This window comes from Mirounga angustirostris, unplaced genomic scaffold (genome assembly GCF_029215605.1).
Source record: "Mirounga angustirostris isolate CCGP_5_RB_7025 unplaced genomic scaffold, mMirAng1.0.hap1 SCAF_6, whole genome shotgun sequence".
NCBI lineage: Eukaryota > Metazoa > Chordata > Mammalia > Carnivora > Phocidae > Mirounga > Mirounga angustirostris.
Genome location: NW_026991714.1, coordinates 77,696,055 through 77,719,562, shown reverse-complemented (window position 1 = coordinate 77,719,562; position 23,508 = coordinate 77,696,055). Strand labels below are relative to the sequence as shown.

The following is a 23,508-nucleotide window of genomic DNA, read 5'->3' as shown; positions in this document are numbered from 1 at the left end:
AATAAATAGTGCTTCAAAAGGCATAAAACTAGAGAAGCTGCTTGGAACAATTTGGCAATAAATGAACTTCCAAGCATCTTCATGGAGAAAGTTGACCTTGAATTGACTGTGCACTTGTTCTACTGTCTCTCTGTCTAGATTGTGAACTTCAGGAGGTTTGGGGAAATGTCTGCTTGCTTCATTGAAAGAGCAGAGTATGCCACTCCAAAATATGCCACGTTGGTGTATGGATTATTATTTTTATTTTTAAAGATTTTATTTATTCGAGAGAGAGAGAGAGAGTGTGCATGCACACGAGCAGGGAGAGGGGCAGAGGGAGAAGCAGGCTTCTTAGCAGGGAGCCTGATGTGGGTCCAATCCCAGGACCCTGAGATCATGACCTGAGCCAAAGGCAGATGCGTAGCTGACTGAGCCACCCAGGAGCCTGGCTTATGGATTATTTTCAGCTGAAGGCAATTAAGAAGCAGATGTAAGAAAAACTCTCTGCAATCCCCCTATCTGCCTGAAAGCAGTACATAAATTTGTAAAGGTGTCCCCTTACCCTCTCTACCCAGCGAGAGAGAAGTTGATTGCCTGAGACAACTCTAGGCCCTTATCAGCCCAGAGTCACTACTGGAGAAATCTACATGACAGACCTTATTAACTAGCTCTTATTTTCCACTAATCTCCCCCATATATTTACCTTCCTACAGTTTGCCACACTAGAAACTCAAGGTTCTTTTCCTTTTTCTTATCCCTTCTCTAAATGTAATGTTCGTTTGTTAGATGCTATGTAAGTCCAAGTTCTAACCACCCTTTGATTTACTCATCACTGGGCGTTCCCATGTGTATGTGAGATGCATGTGCTAATAAACCTCTGTTTTTCTCTTGTTAATCTGTCCTTGTCCGTCTCATTCAGGGTCCTGGCCAGTGAACCTAAGATGGGTAGAGTAAAAAGATTTTTTCCTCCCCCACATCACCATATTCAGTGTCTAACACTGAAAACTGTTTGTTGATAAAACAAATGAATTAAACATTTTATTTTATGGAAGTCCAGTGCTTTATTTGCTACAAATCTACTCAAAAAACTGTTTTTCTACTAGATAACATACACAGAGAAATGGTTCCTCTCACTCTCACATACAGAAATGTATATATATCTGTTTCACTATTCACTACTGAATACAAACAATATTTTATCAGGTTTGAGTATAAATGTTAAAAACTTGTATAACTATAGTAGATTACTTAATATGTTTCTGAAAGTAGCAAGCAGAAAAAATGATTAGAGTTAACACATTTACCTAAAAATCAAACAAAATGTGAACGTGGTTCATATTTCCACGGCTAGGGATTGTGTCTCAGAGTTCCCAAAGTCAGCAGCCAGCCGCAGGGCCTGCTCATAGTACTCCAGGGCCTTATTCATTTCTCCTTTGACTTTGTAGATGAACCCAAGAATGCTCAAGCTTTCTACATCTGATGCATTTCTACGAAGTTTCCTTAAAGCCAATTTCTCCAAAGAATTCATACTTTTATCCCTTAACAATGATGCCTTCTCTATTTTTACTGCTTTCAAATAATGGATAATTGCATTGACCTCAGATTTCTTTTGAAATTCCTGAAATTGACCATAGTAGAAATGTATCTTTTGCAGTTTTTCTTCTTCCAGTGATTTCAAGCAGAGTGCTTTTTGGTATGTGTCTTCAGCGCTTCTGTAGTCGTCAGCTTCTATGTACATACTTGCGAGGTGTATATAAGCAATGTCAAATGTGGGCTTTTGTTTCAGAGCAAATTGAAAATGAGATATGGCCATTCGTACCATTCTGTCAAAATTTTCTCTAACCTGTCCTCTGGGCTGCCAGTTGGCAGCTCTCTTTATTTCGATCATTTGTGCCCTGTAGCAAAGCCCTATCTGGTGGTGCAGGAAGGCAGAGGAGGGGGTGGCGCGCAGGGCCATTTTTAAGAGCCGAAGAGCTTTGTCCAGAGAGCCTTTTCTTCGGTAAAACTTGGCCGCATATCGGAAGACGTAGGTCTGCGAGGACATGTTGGTCAGTGCTTCTTCAATGTACTTTTCTCCTTCAGCTTCTTGGCCTACGTCCTGAAGCTTCAGGGCAAGGAGAGCCTTAATATATGCATCTTCTGGATTTAGCCTGATGGCCTCTTTCAGGGTCTGCAGACAGAATGCCTCACTGACCTGTGTTGCTTTGTTAAAGACGTCCAGGCGGTAGGTGGCGATCGCATAGCCAGTGCTAAATTCAGGGTTTTCCGGGTCCACTGCCAGAGCCTTCTCAAAGCAGGCCTGGGCCCGTTCATAGCTCTTTCCTCCACATTTCAGCAAGGCCCATCCCTCCTCACAGTCCATCTGGGGACACTCCACCCTGTAGCGGGAGGGAGCCTCGAACTCCTTGCAGGTGTTCTCCACCTTGTCCAGGTAAGCCTGGGCTTCTTCGGGTCTGCCCATGTGGTAATACAGCCAGGCGTAGTTGCCCCACGTGACCAGACGTCTCGCATCTGATTGGGCGGCACGTTCCTGCCGGATTAAGCCTTCAGCCTCCTGCAGGCTCCTCAGGGCTTCCTGGTTCTGGCCCGCCAGGTGCTTCACGTAGGCCAGCAGGTTGTGGATCCCCACGTTGTATTTGGTGTCTAGGAAATCAATCTCGTCCAAGATCCTGTTTTCCAGATCAGGCAGTTCGGTGTCCTCAACTAGCAACTCCCACGTAAAGTGACATCTCAGTTGAACCAGGCTCTCTTCAAGGGGATTCCCATTTGATCTGTCACTGAAAAAATAGACAACAATTATTTGTAATTTTAGGAGCGTTCAGTCTAATGGGAATGAAGCCAGCACTTTGAATAGTCAAATTCTACGCCGCAGTGCTCTTGTCTTCCCAGTATCTGTTGCCTCTCTGGCTTCTGTGGTCATTGACATAAAAACCCTGAGGAAATGCTCGTCACTTCATGGCACCACCAGGTAGGTTATGTGTTCTCTAGAAGGCAGCTCGAGAGATATTAATTCTGCTAATGTCAAAATCGTTTTAGCCCTACCCTCAACACTACAAAACCCTTCTCTCCCTCTGTGCCCTGTCAACACTGCGGTACATCCCTAATGCCGTCAGAAGAGAAGTGGAGACAGCTTCCCCTTGTGTTTGGCCTTTTTTGGGACCCCGCTGGACGGCATTCGTATTTTTGTCTGTGTTCAGACATGTTTATGGAGTGGCCTTGTTTTTGCCATAATCTGTCATGGTGTCAGGGTGGTCTCATCTGGTATTGATGTAATGTGAAGGTGCTATGGGAGGACACGGGTTCTTGCTGTGGGTTGCTGTCTAGCAACACCAGGGCCTAGCCTAGAGTGTCGGGCTGGCTCCCAGATGTCTGGGGCTCTTTCTTCTTTCTCTGCAGGCAACTTCTACATAATTGCTTCAGCACACAGAGGGGTGTCCTGACATTTCTTACGTTGAAGGTTATATAGACAAGAAGGATTAACCAGAAAAGGAATATCAAACAGGAAATGTATCTATTTTATGCATTCCAATATAAAGAATTTTTTAGGAAAAGTGTGTGCTTGAGAAGGAATGTAGTGCAAGATCTCTCTCTGGATGAGTTAAAGACATCTTTCTATCTCTCATCCAAGGAGGGACTTAGGCAATTTGCAGTAGACCACATCTGCCCGTTGCATTGTTCCTAGAACAATGTACTGGCCCTCTTAACATCTTATAAGCACAGGAGATGGCTTAGATCCACGTGTTCTTCCCCAATTCAACACATCTCAAGACTGCCCACAGATAGAGAATCCCAATCCCACTCCCAAAGTATACTGTAATGATAGAAGTAGCAGTAAAACTCTAAGCAAAATGGGAGCATGGAAATGGAGAGTGGAGTACCCAGGGGAGCCGAAGGAAGGGAACCAGGACCAAGATGGCCCACTGTGGGAGCAGAAGTTCACTTAAAGGGAACAGTGGCTTTTAGACAAACATTGTTTTACGTGGAGGGAGAAATCCGGGGGCATTCGAAAGCATGTCCGAGACCTGTCACTTGACAGAATCACCTGATGGCGGGAAATTCTCCAGACATATACCGTCTCCCCTACTTTAGGGCTATGTGCTCCGAATGCAAGAGGTTAAAGCTCCACCATGGAATAATTTTTATTCTAGATATGGGGCCAATGGGACACTTTTTTCCCCTCTGAGATCCACTTCATTCTTCCCCGGCTTGGGCACAATGAGAACTAGTAAGACATTTTGCCTTCATTTGCTTTTGTGCACACAGACCAGTGGTGCTCAGTGGTGAAGTCTATCTGGAATCACAGTGCCTGGGTTCAGTGCTGGACTTGGCCACTGTTGGCCATGTGATCACGGGCTAGTTGGTCCACCTTCCTAAGCTCTAATTCCTTACCTATAAAATCAGGAGAGTACTAGATCTTTCCTCACAGGTTGTGGTGAGACGAAATTCAATACACATGGCAAGCGTGTCTCACTGAAGAGCATTCAGCAATTAGGGGCGTTGCTTTCATGATGTGTCCCAAGTCACTCCATCTGGGCAGTGGGCAGTCTACACTGGCCTCCAGCTAGAGCCCTTTCCCATCTGGAGCATACGGAGCCATAACTCCACAGCATTTGGAGAATGCTGCCATGTTTCTGGTTGTGCAGTTACTGAGACAGGGTGCTGTGCTGTGAGCTTCAGGCCAGAGCAGTCTGGGTCTTCTGACCTTAGGGCCCAAGTCAGGGAGCCCTGGACTTGCCCACACACAGAGCCTGGCAAAGCCTCGGGGGCAGTAGGCATCCAGCCTTTCCCTGGGAAGGGCTGACCTGTGTGGGGGAGAAGAGATTTTTGGAAGGGGGATCTCTCCATTTCAGCTCTTTCCTTCTACTTCTGTATCAGAAGGGAGGTTTCTAGCAGGCCAGTTGAGTTTTACTTTCTGTAAATCGCCAGCCCTAATCCAAATCTGAAAGAAAGGCGTGGAAGTGTAAGCTGGTACTGACATGAAGTTTAGAAGGGCTGTTTGTACTGACAGCTGGGTGGCTCTGGAATTTTTGTGCATAAAATTATTATGCATAAACATTTTTTACTGAAGTATAGCTGACATGCAATATTGTATTAGTTTCAGGTGTAAACCATAGTCATTTGACATTTATATATATTTTGAAATAATCACCCATGATTAGTCTCGTGTCCACTTGTCACCGTTGAGAGCTGTTAAAATATTATTGACTCTATTTCCTATGCTGTACTTCACATCCCTTGACTTATCTATTGTATAACTGGAAGTCTGTGCCCCTTAGTCCCCTTCACCTATTGACATCTAGTGACAACTTGTCAGATAGACAGAGGAAGTGTTCATGTGTCCCGTGATTGCTATGATTCTGGCGGTACTCCTGCTTCTGTGGGGCTCTGGCTCAGCTGATCAGGTTTGCAGAATCTTGCCCACTGTCTCCTTGGGAAAAACAGACCCACGAGCTACATGGGACAGAGCAGCATCAGGGAGAGAAGAAACAGCCAATAAAGCGTGTGAGTGTGTCTACGTGTGTGCACGTGCGCTGATGTATATTCACAAATTAAAAAGAGCAATAATAGGGGCGCCTGGGTGGCTCAGTTGGTTAAGCGTCTGCCTTCAGCTCAGGTCATGATCCCAGGGTCCTGGGATTGAGCCCTGCACGGGCTCCCTGCTCAGTGGGGAGTCTGCTTCTCCCTCTGCCCTTCACTCTGCTTGTGCTGTCTCTCTCTCTTGCTCTTGCTCTCTCTCTCTCTCAAAAAAATAAATAAAATCTTTAAAAAATATATAAATAAACTTTACCAGTTGCTTCATCAGTTAAATAAAAGGGTTAGCCTTGGACAGTGGTTTGCAACCCTGGCTGCAAAATGGAAAGTTCCCTGGGAATCTTTGAAAAATAAAAACGAGTTCTGACACCTGAGCTGATCTCCAGTCCAACAAATCAGAATCTCTGAGAGGGAGGCCCAGGCATCAGAATTATCACTGATTGATGATTCATTCATTAATTAAGGGAGGAAGGAAGGAAGGAACTCCAAGGTAATTGTGTTGTTCAATAATTGTCACTAAAAACCACCGAGCTAGACTTTGGCTTCTCAGTGTGGTCTGTGGACCAGTGGCATCAGCATCAACTAAAGCTTAGGAAGTCCAGCATCTCAGGCCCCTCCACAGACCTCCTATATTAGAGTCCTCCTAATGTCCATGTGATTTGTTGGTATGTTAAAGTTTGAGAAGTACTTTCTTAGATAATCCCTAGGTCCTTTTCAGGCGGGAGCGCTATGCAAGAGTGGTCAGGAGCTCACTGCCAATACCTACCTGTCTTTCTATGAGGCTCCGAGTCAGTAACTTCATTCCCCCATGCCTTGGTGTCTCCATGTGCACCTTAATAATTCATACAATATGCTAAAGCAATGTAGGTCAAAGTGCTTTGACCTCTGGAGGTCAAAGCCTGGAGGTCAAACGTTGGAGATTACTCACTTTGGCAAATACATGCCATCACATCCATAAGAAAAAATATTCAGGCACCACGAACTACTCTTTTCTGAAAGGTACACTAATTTTCATACCATGTGAGGGGTTTTAATGGCTGTGTTTGAGCTACCATAAATTAGATTTCCGGCTGACTCCCTCGTGTTGTAGTTATGATTGGATTTTTGTGTCTATATTTTTACTTGTCAGTATTCATTCGCTTGGCATCGTCAATGTACCTTTTCAGGCACATTTACAAACGAACTAGGCTCAAGGTCTTGCGTAGCATGCTCTTATAATATCTATGAGATAGGTTATCAGGATCTAGGAGGCTAACAGTTTTAGACTTGTCTGAAATATCTTGGGACTCGGATATGACCTGTTTCCTCTTCTTGGGTGACTTGCCATCTAGGTGGAGAGACAAATTCATAAGCATTTAATTGTAACAAGAGCAGTCGACGTTGGTTGCTTTGTAATCACAGAGGAAGGGTTCTTTCTTCCTGAAAAACCTTCTTGGGTTAACTCTTAATCTTTCAACTGAACTGTTTTGCAGAAGCATAGTCCCCTGACTCCCTACGCAGAGAAGACTTCTAAGAATGTGTGCTGTGACCACACCTGGCTCTGGAGGGGGCGTGTTTTGAGGCTATGCAAAGGTGCAGGATGCTGGCTGCTCACTCTAAGGCTTCCAGAAGGCTCTAGCCTGGGACCGCCAAACCAGCACTTGTATCTCAAGTCATAGAAAACCTGCAGAAGCAGATACAAGGAATATGTGACTGTGAAAGTGCCAGCTGACCACCAGATTGATGTTCTGGAAATGAAACATTTTGTATGACGGGTGCCCCAATATGTGGTTAACATCCTTAGTGTCCAGCCAGGCATGCGTTTGTTTCAGGTGTCTTGGCACTGGCCTTCACCAAAGGTCATCAGTTGTTCGAGGGTCTTTAGGTCAGATCTAGCCGCTCACTGTTCCTAGGACAGGCAAAATACCACCTGGGGATTGGACTCACAGAAGCAGAGGTGCAGGGCTGGATTATACCCATCTCCTCTCAGTGAACTGGCTGATCAGGCACCACTGCTGGTGCCAAAATTGGAAGCGATCAAGACTCAACAGGTGAGGGAGTAAACTGTGGTACGTTCTCACAACGGAATACTGTTCAGCAGTTAAAATGGATGCACTATCAAGCTATGAAGAGGACATGAAAGAACGTTAAATGCACACTGCTATGTGAAAGAAGCATCCTAAAAAGGCTATATATCCTGTATGAATCCAACTTTGTGACATCCTGGAAAAAGCTGAACTATAGGAAGGGTAAAAAGATCAGTGCTTGCCAGGGCTTTAGGAGAAGTGGTATAGTGGGGGCACAGGGCATTTTTAGGGCGATGAAACTCTTATGATTATAAAGTAATGGGAGATACACAATGTTGTGTTCGATACAAAGAACCCTATTGTAAACCATGGACTCTAGTTAGGAGTAATGTATCAATATTGGTTCGTGTAGTTGGAGCTAATATATACACGAATGCATGTTCATAATAGGGGAATCTGGAGGAGGGAGGTATATTAGAACTCTGTACTTCCTGTGCATTTTCCCATATATCTAAAAGTGCTCTAAAAATTGAGTTTATAAAGTGGGGGAGAAAAAAGACTTGGATTAAGGGAAAGTGATTATGGCAATAGGGAGACAGTTCTGGTCTTAAGATCTGCAAATGTCTGAAAGATTAGTTAGAAGAGGGCTTTTCCTTTATGTAGAGGTATAAACAAGGCTGGAAACAAGATGTTGGAGGGGAGGGGAGAGGGTGGCGAGATCAGGAAATCTTTCCTTGTTGTCAGCCAAGCTTGGAAAGGGATTGTTTGGCCTTCCAATACTTGTTAAACTTCAGGGGGGAGTCAAATTTCAGGCTCTCGTGGGGAAAGAGAGAGATTTGGCCAAGTTAAATTTACAGGCATTTTGTTCTGACTGATCATGGGGACAAATAATTCAACGAAACAAAATGGATACTGAGGCTGCAATCCCCTGGATAGCTTAACTCTTCACATTCTCAGACACCAGAGTTGGGGGGGCAGGCAGAGTTTTTGGCCGTTGCATTTGTCCAGTAGCACAGGACTCAGGTAGAGTTCAACACGGTCAACATCATTCCGATTGTCAGGTGCTTGGTGCTGCCACTGCAGCATCCCAGTTCAATTATCTCTGGCCTCTCTGGGCTGCACGTGTTCATGGAGACAGGAGGCCCCGCACTAGACCGTGAAGCCTTAGAAAAATTCAACGAGGGGCGCCTGGGTGGCTCAGTAGGGTAAGCGTCTGATTTTGCTCAGGTCTCAGGGCCCCCATGTTGCGTCTGACTCCGCGCTCAGCCGGGAGTCAGCTTGTCTCTCTGCCCCCCGCCCCAGGCTTATGCACTCTCTCTCTCAAATAAATAAAGAAAATCTTAAAAAAGAAAAAAAAGGAAGAAAAGGAAAATCCATTGACATTATGATGTCAGCAAATTCATTCTGCCAGGTTTGAGTACCAGCTGATGGGGATTAGGTCTGCCAGTGACTTACTAACCCTGCATGAGGGTCTATAAGCCTCAGTCATCTTGCACCTCTGGAAGCCACGTCTTCCTTATGAACTCCTGCATGTACGTATGTAATTTAAACTATTTTTTCTCTTGTTCACCTGGCTCTGATCAGTTGGATTCATGGGCCCAGCCACTGAATGTAGGAGGTTAGAGGGAGAAAGATTTTTGCTCCCCTGCACTATATAAGCTCTACTTCCATTCATCCCTTTAAGTGATGCATCCCTGAGCTCCCCTAGGTGTATGGGTGGATGTCCCAGTTAACAAACAGCTGTTTTTCTCTTGCCAATCTTTCTTTTTTTTTAAAGATTATTTATTTATTTGAGAGAGAGAGAATGAGAGAGAACACATGAGAGGGGGGAGGGTCAGAGGGAGAAGCAGACTCCCTGCCGAGCAGAGAGCCCGATGTGGGACTCGATTCAGGGACTCCAGGATCATGACCTGAGCCGAAGGCAGTCACTTAACCAATTGAGCCACCCAGGCGCCCACCAATCTTTCTTTTGTCAGCCTAATTGGCAGGGCCCCTGCTGGACAACCTGGGAGTGTAGGTGAAAAAGATTTGTTTTCCTCCCTTACACTATCATAAAACTTAGCGGCGATTCTGCCGGCCTGCGTAGGATGTGAGTCCTTTTAGCATGTTGGCGAACCCCAGGGGGGTCGTGGGTCCCCTCAGTCTGTGCTTGAAGGACCCCCACCCACCCAAACACAGTGAAAGCACAGTTTGGGAAAAGGAAGGATAAAGGGGTAGGTACCTGTGGCATGCGAACACCAACGGGATGAACTGCAGGAAAGGGTTAACGTATCAGGCCTTAGACTATGATCCTTAGAAAGGCCTGCTTGCAAGATTTGGCCTTGGCTGGCATCTGGAAACTGGGATTTTGGGAATGTTCCCCCCATTCCCTAACCGATTAGTTTGGTTTACTGTGCCCACGATGTTTGTGCAAACCATGTGGTTAATGCTGACACCTGCTTTCCTCCTGGGAGTCTGGAATTTTGATATGTGCTAAGCAGGGGGTGCCCGTGTGACGAGTCCCCAGTAAAATCCTTGGGCACTGGGGCTCCAACTAGCTTCAGACGTGTGGTCACATTTGATGCTGGAGGAATTAAGCACATCTGTAGGATTCTACTGGGACAGAACTCTGGGGAATTTGTGCCTAGGTTTCTCTCGCCTTCATCCCATGCACTCTTTCCCTGTGCTGAGTTTGCTGTTGTTGTAATAAGTCTAATGCTTGAGCAGGATGGTATGTTGAGTCCTGTGAGTCCTTCTAGTGAATCACCAAACCCAGGTGGGTGTCTTAGGGACCCCTGATGCCAACTTCCTGGGATTCTCATTGGAAAACACAATGTAGCAGCCTATTAGGGAATGGTAACTCCATCCAGTAGAGCAAAGGAGAGAGAAGACAGGCCACGACTTGCTGAGTGTGGCTCTCTCCACCCTTCCCAGTTTCCTATGAGAATGAATCGAAAATGAACTGCAGAGGAAAATCTTAAAGTCCGAGTCTAGTATACACTGAGAGTTTAAGAGATCTTTGCTGTCCGGGCCTGACTTTTACAAAATGGAGCTCCCTGTGTCAGCTGCTGGTGGTTCTGGAGGGGCTGTTTCAGCCCTGCACAGACATAATTCTAAATTTCTTTGCATGTAGCTTGAGGAGCATTACCACTCTCACGGTCCTGTGAATTTGCTGTATCAGGATGCATTTAAAAACCTGACACTAGATTGCAAAACACAGTGGGAAGGAGGAGTAAGATGGAAAGCCAGAATGCTCAGGAATCACACACAGGAGTCAATGTGAGGGAGGGGAATTTGGATTCAGTGGAGAAAATGACAGGAAAAGATTCTAGTAGAAATCCACAAATCGGGGCTCTGAACCGCCTTTGCAGTACAGCCTGAAACCTCTTGGCTTGTGCCAGCAAAATCAGGACATAGCACATCAGAATGCACAGAAATGCATGGGAGCAGGGTGGTTTGGTTTCATACGGTTATGGGCTTGAGTGTCAGTCATACCCTTCCCTAGCTGTGGGGCCTCGGACAAGTTAGCAAAACTTTCTGAGCCTCGTACCTTCCACACTGGTTTTTAGATGCTAGCAATGCGCTTAGCACAGATCCTAGTTCAGAGGCCAGCACATAACCTGCTATTGTTTTATTGTTACTGTTTTGTAGCTTGGGCACTTACTGTTTCATCTTCCCAGCACCCTCTCCTAGGATTCAGAGAAGTTGTCTTGGAAGATGTGACTCTGAGCTGGTCATAATGGCAGTGTCAGATTCTCAGGGGAGACAGTGTGTTCCTACATTCCTCAAAAGTTTTTGAGAGCCTCATTCATTCCAGGCACTATGGGGATGGGCATATAGTTGTGAGCAGAGGAGTTAGAGTCCCTGCTTCTCTGGAGCTGGTAAGCTTGAGGGGAGGAGTCCATGGTTTCCCCTGGGGAGACTGATCCCCCCCCCACCCCGCTCCTCCAGTCGTCTGTTTTGTGGACAGCCCTGGAATCTGCTGGGACATGCTGTGTGACCACCAGCCGAGCCTGCCCCACAGCCTAGGTGGTAAAATGGCATCAGTCTCGGAGCTCTAAGTCCCCACCAGGTTACTAGTTGGGTAAGGTTGGATATGTTCCCAGGGAATAAGGGGGAGTGGATGTCTGTGAAAACCAGCAATTTATGTTACTCCCCTCTGGGTCTCCGGAGGCAGAGTTGTGCGAGGTCAGGGTCACACACCAGGAAGTGCAGATTGAGGGTATTCCCTCAGACAATGGTAGATTGTAGATGCAGAGGCATCTTTTCAATAAAATTGTCTGGGCAGCAAAATAAATCACAGCATACGTGTGTAGGTTAGGACCAGTCAACAGCAATTCTGGGATCGTCAATGCCGTCTGGAAGGTGGATGGGACTCTGAGCATGGAGGGACAGCCTGGGTGGTGTCCAGGATCCTTCTCGGAGTCATCTATGTATAATTCCTGGGGATGGGACCAGGTAACCCTGTTGGGGAAACCTCCAATCTCCCTGATCACCACTCTACTATTTAAAATCTGTGTCCTTGAGCACGTGTGTTTGCATATGGTAGGCCATTCCTCACCTACATGGCGCCCCCCCCACTGTCGCTGTAGCCAGTCCCCACCTTGCCCCCAACCCCACGCTCCTCCACGCTCTCAATGTTGGTTTCATATATTCATATTCCATGGACCCAGCAACTCCCCTGGAACTGGACACAAGAGACGGTGCTGCTGTAGGCCAAGGCTGGCCAGGAGTCAGCAATTGACTGCTGGGCACTCGGCTGCTCCCCCAGCCTTGCTGGAGCCAGCAGATAATTCAGGGCTGGGGGGCACCATCACCGAAGGCTGCTGCTTTTTATTTTTTTATTTTTTTAAGATTTTATTTATTTGCGAGAGAGAGAATGAGAGACAGAGAGCATGAGAGGGAGGAGGGTCAGAGGGAGAAGCAGACTCCCTGCCGAACAGGGAGCCCGATGCGGGACTCGATCCCTGGACTCCAGGATCATGACCTGAGCTGAAGGCAGTCGCTTAACCAACTGAGCCACCCAGGCGCCCAGTCTGCTGCTTTTATAGCCAATGTTGCTTATGAAGCACCTTCCCAGAACTCCCCTTCTGCATGAGGAAAGAGTCAAGTTTCTGACCCTCTACTCACAAAGGAGTTGGGAATGGCGGGCCCTCTGTCTTGTCTGGGAACTGGTATATAACAGTCTTCCTCTGTACACAGACAATCAGATGATACCACTAGGAGAGCATACGAATGCAGGCCTTGGAGTGGGGCGAGGAGAGGTGGATAGTTGCTGTATGGTGGACGGCACTGTGGGTTTCCCCAGCGGGGAGATGAATACTTGAATATTTTCATTCGCTCAGGAGAGTGAAGACCTTTGTCTCCAGCCAGCCTCGTACTGGTGTCCCCTACACACGGTCAGGGAGGCCACTGCCCAGGTATTTCTGGGTGCACAGCCACTCTGCTCAGTAGCAGCAGCTGCTGACTGGGCCCTGGGCTCAGCCGAGGCCCTGGCCTGGAACAGAAGTCAAGGGCAGGCCGGTTCCACCTTGGAGCTCCCATGGGCACATCGAGAATGGTACGGTACGGCTGTATCATTACCCACTGTTCCTAGACAGTGTCCCGGAGAGAAACTTGGGGAATGAGTATTACCCTTAGTCACACATGCAAACCACACACTTTCTTCAATCCTGAGTCACAATTTTAAAATTTATTGTAGCATCACTATCCAGAACACATATTTACTGGAGTGTCGCAATCGAGAATATATATAAACACATGGCTGAAGCCAAGAGGAAGACATAAGGAATATTCCAGGGTTAGTTCAAAGGTGGTCTTTCAGGGGCTCCAGAAGGCTAGATAGCAAAGGGGCAGAGTCCGGGAGAGCTGTTGGCAGGCAGTGGCCAGCTAAGAGTCTCAGTAAGGACAGAGATGGGGGAGATCTGATGAATGGAGGGCAAACTAAGAATGAGTCAGCGTCACGCAGGCCGAAGCCCTGTGTCCACGGGTAATTTTGTTGTAAGGCCCACAGGCTAGAGGGGTGTGCGCGGCTGGGATGGAAAGGGGAGACAGATACGAGGAAGCAACTCTACAAAAATGTACCCTAAAGCAGTCCTGGGGTGTCGCGGGTTCCCTGACTGTGCTCCCATCCCTCCTCTGTGTTTCAGCTCAGGGTTCCGGGAACTCTGGGAGTGGGGTTGTGTGGGCCCCGGCCCACTGCCTCACTGCCTTCTTCAAGCTCAGCCAGTGGCAGGAGAAGGCTGCCTATGCCTGTGGGGCTGTTCCTTAGGAGGTAGCCCAGCTCCTTCTCATAACATTCGGCTGCCTGCAGCAGCTCTCCATTCAGCTTGTGGATTAATCCTTGGAGATACCAAGAATTTGGTGCATTTTGTGGAAGCTGATTTCCAGCGGTGTTCTGTGGTGGGTATTCCGTCTTTCCTTCCTCTGTGCTTGTGGGCAAACCCTCCAAATTACATTGGGTAGCAGTGTCTTTAGACTTCCCGTGACGCCCCTGAAAGTCGCGATAGTGCTGGTGGGGTTGTTGCCTCTGAGTGCCGGGGAGCTCCTTACTGCAAGCTATCTGATAATAGTCTTCTGTTTCCAGGAGCTCATCAGAATATGCATACAGCGGATCTACTCCCTTCTCGATAGCTTTAATCACATAGTCAATAGCACACTGCTTTAGTTCTCCAATCTTCTCTCCATTCCTACTAGCTTCAGATTCTCCCGTATCCTGAATTTGTTTGATTTTGGCCCTATAGCAGCACGCAATCTGGTGATAGAGGTAACCATTGTTTGGAATGGATTTCGATGCCCTTAGAAACAGTTCAATAGCTTTGTCTAGATCACCTTTTTTTTGATAAAATGTGGCTGCATTGCGAAGGACATCTGGTTGGCAAGGCGTGTTCTCCAGGGCTTCCAGAACCAACTGCTCCCCGTCAGCTTCTTCATTCATCGTCTGCAATTTCAGGGCCAAGAGCACTTTGATGTATTGATTGTCGGGATTCAGCTCAAGGGCCTGCTTCAGAGCATCCATGGAGAGTGGCTTCTGTAGTTTATTATCCAGACAGTATGTCGCGATGGCCAACCCAGAAGAGAATTCTGGGTTGTTGGGCTTCTCCTCCAGAGCTTTCTCAAAACACACCTTGGCCCTTTCATTGTGCTTTGCCCCACACTTCAGCCGTGTCCACCCTTCTTCGCAGTCAAGCTCGGGACACTCGATGCTGTATGGGTTTGAAAACTTCTCGCAGGTTCGTCTCACCTTGTCGACATACATCTGAGCGTCTGCATGTCTGCCCAGGTGATAGTAGACCCAGGCGTAGTTACCCCAGGTGACCAGACTTTGGGTTTCCGCTTGATCCGGGTGCTCCCGCTGGATCAGCTCCTCCGCCTGGCGCAGGTGCTCCAGCGCCGCCTCGCTGTGGCCATTCAGGTGGTTTACGTAGGCCAAGAAATTGTACATTGTAGCTTTGGACTCCGTGTTTAAGAATTCAATCTGGTGACACACTGTATCTTCTAGATCACCTGAGACACTGTCTTTCTTAAGTAAGTTCCAGGTGAAATGGCATTTCAGCTGTGGAAGGGTTTTCTCCAGAGAATCCTTGTTGACCTCACTGTGGAGAAAATAAACCCGGTCACTGTGATGGCGCGACTGCTAAGCATTGCACCTGGGACGCAGTTACAGGTTGGTTTTGTGTGTCGGCTTGCCAGGCTGTGGGACCCCCGATGTCTAGTTAAACATTAGTTCTGGGGGGGGGTGTGTGATGGTGTCCCCAGGAGAGATTAGCAGCTGACTCAGTGGACTGAATGAAAGCAGACCGCCCTCCCCCGTGTGGATGGGCCTCACCGCGTCTGCTGAGGGCCTGAGTAGAACCCAAAGGCAGAGGAAGTGTGAATTCCGTCTGTCTGGCCGTGTGAGCTGGACATTGGTCTTCTCCTCTCCTTAGACTGGAGCTTATACCGTCGGCATTCCTGGTTCTCAGGCCTTCAGACTTGGACGGGAGCCCTATGGCATTATCCCTCCAGTTCTCGGGCCTTTGGACTGTGACTAGAATTACACTGTTGGCTCTCTCCTGGGTCTGTAGCTTGTGGACAGCAGGCCACGATTATGATCCTCAGCTTCCATAATCATGTGAGCCAATTCTTTTTTTTTTTTTTTAAGATTTTATTTATTTATTTGACAGAGAGAGACACAGCGAGAGAGGGAACACAAGCAGGGGGAGTGGGAGAGGGAGAAGCAGGCTTCCCGCGGAGCAGGGAGCCCGATGCGGGGCTCGATCCCAGGACCCTGGGATCATGACCTGAGCTGAAAGCAGATGCTTAAACATCTGAGCCACCCAGGCGCCCCAGCAGACTATATTTTAAGCACTTATTGATAAAGATTCTCTCTCCAAGATAAAACATCTTTCCACCCTGTCATATATAAGCTCCGGGAGATGTCAATGGCTCATGAAGTATAGAGCAAGCAGAAAAGCTCACTCTACGTTCCTGAACCCGTGAGAGAGCCCTGAGGATGGAACGCTTTGGGATATTTCATCCATACCACAGCTTCACCAATGCTAGAGCTGACCATGCTAGGACATTTATGGTAACAAAAGGCAGTTTATTCAGGAAGATAGGCAACTACTTAAGTGGAGAAGTAAAAAGGTATGCTTTCAAACTTAAGTTATATACTTAAAATAATCTGTTATAAGATGTTTTATTTAAGCCTCATGGTAGCCACAAAGAAAAACCTGTCCTAAATACACAAAAAGGTAAAGAGAAAAGAATACAAGCATACCTCTACTATAGGGAAGCATTAAATCACAGAGGAATAGAGCAAGGGAATAGGAAGGAAGCAAAAGGTTTATAAAACAGGCAGAAAACAAGGAACAAAGTGGCCATAGTAAGTCTGTAACTATCCAAAATTGCTTCACATATAAAGGAACTAAATTCTCCAATCGAAAGAAATAGAAGGGCTGAACAGATGTAAAGAACACATGCTGCCTTCAGCTTTCAGGACACACACAGACCGAAAGTGAGGGCAGGCACAGTTACTCCATGCAAACCAAAGAGAGCAGCGGTGCCTCTACGTATATTGGACAAAACAGACTTCAAGTCAAAGAGGAGAAAGAAAGTCATTATGTAATGACAAAGCAGTCAATCCAAGAATAGGATAGGATATCTAATAAGTGTTTATGCACCCAACACATGAGCACTGAAATCTATAAAGCAAATATTAATAGACTGGAAGGGGGATGGACAGCAAGACAGGAGCAGGAAGGGACTTCTATATCCCTTTTCCACAGTGGATAGATCATCCAGGCAGAAATGAATAAAGAAACATCGGGCTTAACACTTTAGATCAGATGAACTTAGACGTTTACAGAACATTCCATCCAATAGCAGCAAAATATACCATCCTCTGAAAGTGCACATGGGACACTCTCTAGGATAGATCATGTGTTAGGCCACAAAGCAAATCTTAAAATTTAGGAAGACTGAAGTCATATCAGGCATCTTGTCTTGTCTTTTTTTTAGATTTATTTATTTATTTTAGAGAAAGAGAGAGCGTGTGTGGGGAGGAGCAGAGGGAGAGGGAGAGAGAGAATCCCAAGCCGACTTCCCGCTGAGCGCAGAGCCTGACACGGAGCTCTATCCCACGACCCTGGGATCGTGACCTGAGCCAAAACCCAGAGTCAGGCGCTCAACCAACTGAGCCACCCAGGCGCCCCTACTTATTGCCTTTTTAAAAACCAATACGCATTTGCCAAGGCTTCCTCACTTACTAATTTAGCTCACATGTGCTTTTGGAAAGTTTCTCTAAATGCTCTTTATAGGGCGCCTGGGTGGCTCAGTTGGTTAAGCGACTGCCTTCGGCTCAGGTCATGATCCCAGGGTCCTGGGATCGAGTCCCACATCAGGCTCCCGGCTCAGCGGGGAGCCTGCTTCTCCCTCTGACCCTCTCCCCTCTCACGCTGTTTCTCTCTCGCTTGCTCTCTAATAAATAAATAAATAAAATCTTTAAAAAAAAATAAATGCTCTTTATATGTATATGTGTGCAATTTATGAAGTTACTGAGCAATAATTGAATTCAGATATTGAAAGGGAAAAAAAGCAATCGGGTAGGATGACTGTGGCAGAAACTTAATAAAGAGAATGTGTAAGTTCAAGTAAAACATGGGGTGTTGGATGCCCTTCCTACCTGGAGATTCTAAATCTACGAGAAACCCTGGGGAGGTGGGAGTCCCTCTGGCCCAGGAAGAGACTTCTCAGGGCCTCCAGCTGCAGCCATGAGGTTTTGCTGAGCAAAGCAGATAAAACCGGCAGTGCTAGTCCTTAGGAAATACCCATATTTAACCCACCGGCGCTCCTTCTTGCTTCTCTTCCCCACCTTCCTGGATGGTGACAGTCTGTTGGCAGGACCCACGGACCCCAGCGTCGATGCCACTTCTTCTCCCAAGGCCTAGTCAAAGCCATCACTAGAGTAGAATCTTGAAATGTTCAGAAAGAGGCCCTTAACCTCATAATGATAAGAACAGGAATTTCTGAGGCAGCTTGTCGCATGGGATGTGTGCAGGGACAGGCAGACCGCATGCCCAATTAGTTGGTCAGAACAGGCACCACTCAGGGAGCCCATCACTTTAGAAAGTGAGCCCAGGAACTCTCCAGAGCAGAGCTAATCCCACTCTGATGTGCACAGGGACCAGATCACCCAAGGGCCTTGTGCAGATGCAGATCTGGATTCCGTAGGGGTGGGATACTGCCTTTGTATCAACCTGCCGGGGGATGTCAGACTCAGACCACACTGCGAGTAGGAGTAGTAAGGCTCCAGGAAGATTTCCCCCTTTGGCCGAGATTTCTAATCACCAGTTTCTCATCCTCAAACACCCCTTCAATGGGCAAGCCTTGCTTTGTATCAGTGTCCTTCCCAGGCCACCCACTCCCCACCCACTCTGGGTGTCTTGCCCTCACACTTACGTACATACCATGGGGTAGGCGAAGTATCTGTGGTCCTCTTTAAATACATACTTTTTTTCTTAAATAAATAAATACATACATACATACGTATTTTTTTTCTAGGCTTTGTTTCTGATCTACTCAATCTGGATTTCAGAATGCAGGGCCTGCTACTGTGCATTCTAACAGAGCACCCAGCTCAGTTGGGATACCCGCCATCTGCTACGGTTTGAGATACTGCAACACTTTCTCCCTGTTCATCGTCAGCAGGGGAGGCCTGTGGATGGGTTCAGGTCAGTAAGAGGAGGCCTCAGGTACACGCCGTCAGCTCAGAAGAATTTTTTTTCTACTGTTCTAGGTTCTTCGGCTAGTCTAGTAATTAAATTGACATAAGACAGATGAGCAGGGGAGAAAAGATTCAATTTCATGTGTGCAGGAGCCCCATACAAGTCTAAGACCCAAAGGCAGTCAGGCAGCAGAGTTTCATGTACCATCCTCAGCTGAGGAGTGGACGGGGGCCTGGGATTTCAAGGCAGTGGGGAGTCAGTCATTCCCGGGAAGACGAGTACAGAGGGCTGGTAATCAGCCTTTGCCCTGCTGTGCATGCAAGTCTTTCAGATAAAGAGTTATCTCTGGGCAGGCCCCCTATCGAAATTCTGTCAGGCAGTGAAGGGAGAGGTAAAGGTTTTTCTGGAGCCTGCTGGGTCTCGATTGCCTTTAGCTCAAAATAACCCACAAGCCAAAGGGGCACATTTTGGACTGGTATTTCTTCCTCCCCTCCGACATAGTTTCTCAGTTCTGAAAGAGCAGATTTCCGGGGAAGGGCAGCCTTATTATGAACTGGGGTTGTGCAATGCTGACTTAGTCATCGGCACCTTTGCAGAGAAGTAAGCACACTTTTGAAATAACCACAACCACCCCAACAAAACTCGCTGACTCAGTCTTTTCACCCAAGAAACAAAACAGGGGCCAGGACCTCCTGTAACTGTGCTGCATCCAGCCCCCTCCCGGCCCTTTTGACAGGATTTTGCCTGAAGGATCTCCCTCGGGGCTCTCTCAACAGCTCCTGCTCCTTCCCACCCGCCAGGTCCCCTGGGAGCACTTCCCTCAGGGTCTGTAAGTCAGAACTGGGCCACAGAAATAAAAACGCATGAACTGTTAAGATAGGCAAGCACTGAATCGGCATCATTCGGGAAGCTGCATGCAAGAACAAGATTTGTGGGACATTCTCAACTTTCTGTCAGAAAAGTAGGGCAGATTTACCTCATGATGGCTATTTCTCTCAATTCTGAAAAGCTGGGGTCCAGGCTGATTTTATTTTCTGCTCGTGGATCGAAAGCGGATGCTGAAGAGGCTTCCACCTGGGGAAGCTAGCCCTGAGGTCTGTGCTTTTATCAAACAGGAAAGGACAATGAGCCTGATGTCATGCTATCTAGATCCGCTCCAAGGAGAAGCTGAAACTGAATGTGTCAGAGCTGAAGTCACCATCTGCTGGGACCGGGGTTCCACGCAAGCTGTTTGGGGATTTGGAAAAACGCATTGTGGATATAGGCCCTAGTCCCAGAGCGTCTGTTGAAATCTGGGGGTGGGCCTGGGCTCAGGAATCTGCATTTGTACAAGCCTCCTGGGAATTCTGTACCTGCAGGAACCCCTCCCTGTACCACATTTTGAGAAGCACTGTTCCAGAGAGATTTTGAAAAGCAGTTTCCCATGTACTTGTCAGAGATAATGTAGTGTATCAACCGGTGAGTCAAACAATCTAGAATAAAGGAACATGACCACAAGACACCTGGATTTCTGTTCTCTCTTTGACCTGCTCTGGAATATTTCCTAAAATCCTGTCACTAAGCCTCATTTCCTTTCATTCAAAATGTCCCTGAATGAATTTACTTTTTCCTTCCATCCAAGTTATAGGGAACTATGCCCTGGGGAGATCCCCTTTTCCTTCTTCTAAGGTGTGGCTCTGTGCACTCTAAGGTGTGAGTTTCCCTCAAAGACAGCCATCCTCATTCTCCAAATAGGGCCACTGAGAGCCTAGTCTTTTTAGTCCCCGCCCCTTCTCTCTAATGGGAGCATAATTAAAAGAATTAAGACACTCCACACTCTTGGCCCTTATGCACAGTTACAAGATGCTCAGCACTAATGACCTGCTCTGACACTTAACTCTCTTAGGCAAGTAATTTGCCCTAGGAGCCTCATTTCGCTCATCTCGAAAATGAGGCTAATAAAAAAAAATCACAGTTCTTCCTTCCTCGGGCGATTGGGAAGATGATCTGAACGTGGAAAGGACTTTGAACAGAGTAGGGCTACCGACTGCTGACCACATAGAAACTGTTACCGCCACGATCGCTGGCATATTAGTGTCATAGTTCTAAGTGAATTTTTCATGGGGCAGAGGAGGGTGTCCATCAGCCGGCCGGCAGGTGCTAGGGCTTTCCCCGAGGTGCTTTTCCCCTTTGGCAATTTTAAGCCCTGTTGTCAAGGAGCAGCCCAACCTGCCCCTGTCCCTACAGCCTCTGGGGACAGGGCAGCTTGATGTGGGCATTAGTCCAGCAGAGTCTAGAGAGCCCCTACCCCCCAGACTTCCTCAGGTCAGGGGCTCTGGACACACCCAAGCACAGGCTGCTGTAAAGCCTCTTCGGCAAACCCGCAAACACGGCGCTGGGCAGGGCCACGTTTTCTGGTCAGCCCCGCTCATGGAGACACATAGTTAGGAAAGCATAACCCGAGGCACTTGGCAGTGACTTCCTCTTACCCAGCCCATCCCCAAATACCAGCCCCCTCAGAGCATTTGGCGGGGGAGGGGGGGGCTTTCTTTCCTCACTCCCTGAGTGGTCACTGGGATCCTCCCTCCCCATGGGTGTTTGATGGGAACAGTTTCTTCTTCTCTCAGCTCTATCTGATGGCAGATCTTAAGCATGTCTACAAGCATTTTAAAAAACCAAGTTTGCTAAGATTATACTTTACATACAATAAAATTTTAAGTGTACAGTTTGATGAATTTTAACCAATGTATATAGCCAAGCAACCACCACCATTATCTCCTTACAGACTCGATCTCATCCCCAAAGATTCCCCAGTGTGCCCTCCTGGCCAGCGCCAACCCTCCGCACCATCCCAGGCAACCACTGACCTGCTTTCCATCACTAGACATTATTACATCAGTATTAAAAAAGAGATTAGGTCATTATGTTTTGATGGGAGATTGCTTGCTGCTCCCCAGCTCTGATCACAGAAATAAAACAAACCCTAAGCTTCTTGTTTTGTTTTCGTAAAAGATTTCTGGAAAAATGCCCATCTGTAATAATTGTTTCTTCAACTTCCCACCTAGGACTGATCAAACGTTTCAGAACAAAATTCTTCTCAGCAGGAGTTGCGTTTGCACTACCAATTCCACCTATAATAATATCTGTTGAAAAGAAATGCTTCCTTTTAAAAAGGCAAGAAGGTTTTAACCTCTTAGTCCTTTCAAAGAAAACCACCACCAAAAAGCCCATAACGAGTAATTCCCCCGAGGTCTAACTCTGAATCTGCAAACTGTGCCCAAGTGGGTCTAACACTCCTGCCAAACCTTTCTGTCATCCGGGCTCCCAGCTAGGGGAGCAGTTCTAGAAGCTCCAGGAGCCTGAGTGTGTCCACTGGAAAAAAAAAAAAAACACAGAGAAAGCGCACGCTTCATCCATGAGCAACCGGACCACACAGGACCCTGCATGCACCCAGAAGCTCAGTTTACAATCTGCATCCAAGATCTGATGCATTCCTGTGTCACTGACCTCATGTCTGCCATCTGCTTATCTTCCATTCTGAAAAGCGGGGCTCCCAGCTGATTCGTTCTTCTGAAATTTTCGGAGTCTGCCTCAAGTCAGTGCTGAAGGAGCTATATAAGGAGTGTGGGGGCCGCGGAGGGGGGCACATCAGCTGATGTTTTCTCCCTTTTTCTGAGCGATTGCCTCAGTGAAAGGAAATGGAAATGGAAAGTGAAACTGATTCAGTTCAAGAGGAGGAAAAGAAAACTTAAGGTGGAAATCTGTGATGACTCAGTCAAACATGTCCTTTAAAAACATGACTCTGAAACTTACAGTTGGAGAGAATGTGAAAGCACGCCCAGGAATCTGACCATAAATCTAGGGCAAGTCCCAGGAAATGGCTTTTCTTTTCTTGCAAGGGAACATTTTATTTATCGTGTTTGAAAACAAAACAAAACAAAACCCATTAAATACAATAAAGTCATACAGGTACAAGATACAAGAAAAATATTTTTAAAATAACTTGTTTTTCTATTGAAAATGAAAAAGAAAAATTTAATGAAAAACCTAGAATGAGGAAACAAAAATATAAATGTTACGGTGTTTGTGTGTCACCTAGTATTGAATCCCTAGTGTTGAATCAAATGCTAATTAAAGTGTTACTTTGAAGGCATTTTGTAAACATGACATATTCGATTGACTTTTTTCTCAAAATTAAAAACTTATTTTTTTTTTCTAAAGAGAATGAGATTGAGCGCTGGGTGAGAGGGGCAGAGAGAGAGGGAGAGAGAGAATACCAAGCAGACTCCACGCCCGGTGCGGAGCCCAACACGGGGCTCTATCTCATGACCCTGAGATCGTGACCTGAGCCAAAGTCAAGAGTTGGCCACTCAGCCAACTGAGCCACCTGGGTGCCCCCAAAACTTTTATTTTAGTGTAGCTGACACACAATATTGCATCAGTTTCAGATGTACAACTCAGTGATTTGACAATCGCATACATTACGCTACGCTCCCCACAAGTGTGGCTGCCGTCCGTCCCGTTACATCACTATGACAGTATCACTGACTATTCCTCACGCTCTGCTTTTTATTCCCCTGACTTACTCATTGCACAACTGGAGGCTGTGTCTCCCTCTCCCCTTCACCTGTTTGGCCCAACCTCCCACCTCCCTTCTCTCTGGCAACCGTCAGTTTGTTCTCTGTATTTACAGTTCTGATTCTGCTTTTTGTTTGTTTATTCTTTTTTTTAAGTTTCCACTTACAAATGAAATCCTATGCTATTTGTCTGAGTCTGATTATTTCACTTAGCATAATACCTTCTAGGTCCATCCATGTTGTCTCAAG

The 23,508-nt window shown here is 46.8% G+C and overlaps 2 protein-coding genes across 2 annotated transcripts; both read right to left on the bottom strand.

Annotated features, from left to right (window-relative positions):
* Positions 1–1,015: 1,015 nt before the first annotated feature.
* LOC123846383 (interferon-induced protein with tetratricopeptide repeats 1-like) lies at positions 1,016–22,329 on the bottom strand. Its single transcript, XM_045877753.3, has 2 exons — positions 22,190–22,329; positions 1,016–2,756 (listed from the first exon to the last, which is right to left on the bottom strand). The coding sequence occupies exons 1-2, from the start codon at positions 22,216–22,218 to the stop codon at positions 1,313–1,315; spliced, it is 1,473 nt and encodes a 490-aa protein (XP_045733709.1). The 5' UTR covers positions 22,219–22,329; the 3' UTR covers positions 1,016–1,312.
* LOC123845591 (interferon-induced protein with tetratricopeptide repeats 3-like) lies at positions 13,169–22,330 on the bottom strand. Its single transcript, XM_064594581.1, has 2 exons — positions 22,190–22,330; positions 13,169–15,091 (listed from the first exon to the last, which is right to left on the bottom strand). Exons 1-2 carry the CDS (start codon positions 22,216–22,218, stop codon positions 13,642–13,644), a joined length of 1,479 nt encoding a protein of 492 aa, XP_064450651.1. The 5' UTR covers positions 22,219–22,330; the 3' UTR covers positions 13,169–13,641.
* Positions 22,331–23,508: the final 1,178 nt, after the last annotated feature.